Source organism: Quercus robur, chromosome 8 (genome assembly GCF_932294415.1).
Source record: "Quercus robur chromosome 8, dhQueRobu3.1, whole genome shotgun sequence".
Lineage (NCBI taxonomy): Eukaryota > Viridiplantae > Streptophyta > Magnoliopsida > Fagales > Fagaceae > Quercus > Quercus robur.
Genome location: NC_065541.1, coordinates 23979591 through 23981455, shown reverse-complemented (window position 1 = coordinate 23981455; position 1865 = coordinate 23979591). Strand labels below are relative to the sequence as shown.

Sequence of the window (1865 nt, the reverse complement as noted above, 5' to 3'; positions counted from 1 at the left end):
ATACATATATGTGTGTCAAGTCCCAAGGAAATCGGGAGGAAAGGAAGCAATGGGGGGAACAAAAGATGAGACCAATTAGTCACTTTGCTTTTCTTAAAGAGAACTGGGCATTCCACAATCAATTTGCTAAAAAAGTATCCGCAGTTACTGCAATCATGATAGTTTACAACCCTCTACAAAATGCTCCTAGTTAATTAATCAGTGACTTGAAATTATGATTATGTGAAAAATAATAACAAAATCATTAACACACAAATGAATATTTTCTTCTGTGAATTCAAAAGTACTTCAAAATCAAGGAAAGAAAATCACTATACTACTCACATGATACTCAAAATCAAACTAAAAGAAAAAAAAAAAGAAGAAAGAAAAGTTATTGTAACTTCAAGTCTCCTCGCAATGCATCATCTTTCCTGGACGGTTCCATGGCGTGGCATTCTCTGCAAGCTGAGACAAACCACCACAAGAATCTCCAACCAAACCACGAGCTCGTCACTTTCCTCTCCTGGGTTCGTTTCTTTGTTCTTACTTCTTTTCCCACAGGCTCAACTTTCTTTCTACGTGAAGACTCACGACTCAAAACTGGTACAGGTGTTATATATTGCCACCTTTGAGAAGACCCATAAACTTGAGCTGAGAAAAATTTATTTCCATGGTATTTATCTCTAAGCAAAGTTGTTTTATACAACAATTTTCTCTCAGAATTGTCACTGGAGCTTGTCCTTGCACTGCTGCAATTGCTGCTCCTACTGTTCGTGCTGTTGCTTCGCGAAGACATCAGCGAGTCCTTGCTGTTAATGCTGCTCGTTCTGCTTGTTGTACGAGAATTATCGAGAAGGATAGTGGCTGGTTGAATAGGAAAAGCATGTGGTAAGAGGCGGCCATTGAAGAACAAATGGTCAGCTGGGGAGTTTTTGTAGGGATCACCAGAGGGTGAGTCTGGTGTTATAGAACCAAACTCAAAGTCGGAGTCTTGGTCTTGAGTAGGAGTGCATGGAAATGAGAACATCTCGCTCGAGCCACTCCTTCGCCTGCGACTCTCCATGGAATCCTGTGAGGGTGTCAGGGTTTGGTTTGCTTGGATGTGCTTGGTTTTTATAGAAGGCTAGCTTATGGAAATGAATGTGAATGATAAATTAAGAAAGTTGGTGAACATAATTTTTATATCATAACTTTTGTCAATTTTGATACGATAAATTAGAAGCAGTTTGGTGTGGTTTGGTTTTTACTTTTTATAGATGGCTAGCTTGTGAGAAATAGGCTGGTAGAGTTGGGCGTTTGGTTTGTAAGGGGGACACGTGGAGTGATCAGGAGCCATTGTTGGGAAAGTTTGATGAGCTTGGTGGTCGAAATCATGAAGTCAATATACTTGCCAACTCAACCTTAATTTGTAACACATGGATGAAGGTGTTGCAATTATATGCAATAGTGTGGGATAATGTTGCATAGAAGTGTGTTAAATGATGTGGGAGGGTCATTCATTTCCAGTCAAACTTAAACCCCACATTGTAGAAATGGGCCACAATGTCCATGTGATCTGATTCAAACAGTTCCAACATGGCCACATATCTAACTTTTTTGAACCACGGAGATATTAGTTAATACTTATTTAGGGTGTATATAATGTAGGATAGAATCTATATAATAAATCACTAATCATCTTATTTTGTGGTGTGGCACTGTCGCCCCCAGTCTAATGGGTTGTTTAATAAGGGAATTCAATTGGTGGAAAACAAAGAGGTGTAATTAAGCATGTATTGTTGAATTTTCTTTCTCCTAACATTAACTGTACTTGTTTGTTTATATCCTATTCAAAAAGAATTCCCCTTTCATCTTTGTCCACTTGCTTTTGTTTTATTGAAAGG

At 38.4% G+C, this 1865-nt stretch overlaps 1 protein-coding gene across 1 annotated transcript; it reads right to left on the bottom strand.

Moving 5' to 3' along the window:
• Positions 1-244: 244 nt before the first annotated feature.
• On the bottom strand, positions 245-1380 carry LOC126695046 (uncharacterized). Its single transcript, XM_050391655.1, has one exon. The coding sequence runs from the start codon at positions 1043-1045 to the stop codon at positions 374-376; it is 672 nt and encodes a 223-aa protein (XP_050247612.1). The 5' UTR covers positions 1046-1380; the 3' UTR covers positions 245-373.
• Positions 1381-1865: the final 485 nt, after the last annotated feature.

What these genes read in the sequence shown, in the direction of transcription:
- LOC126695046 (XM_050391655.1), bottom strand. Translation starts at nt 1,045, where the DNA reads ATGGAGAGTCGCAGGCGAAGGAGTGGCTCGAGCGAGATGTTCTCATTT.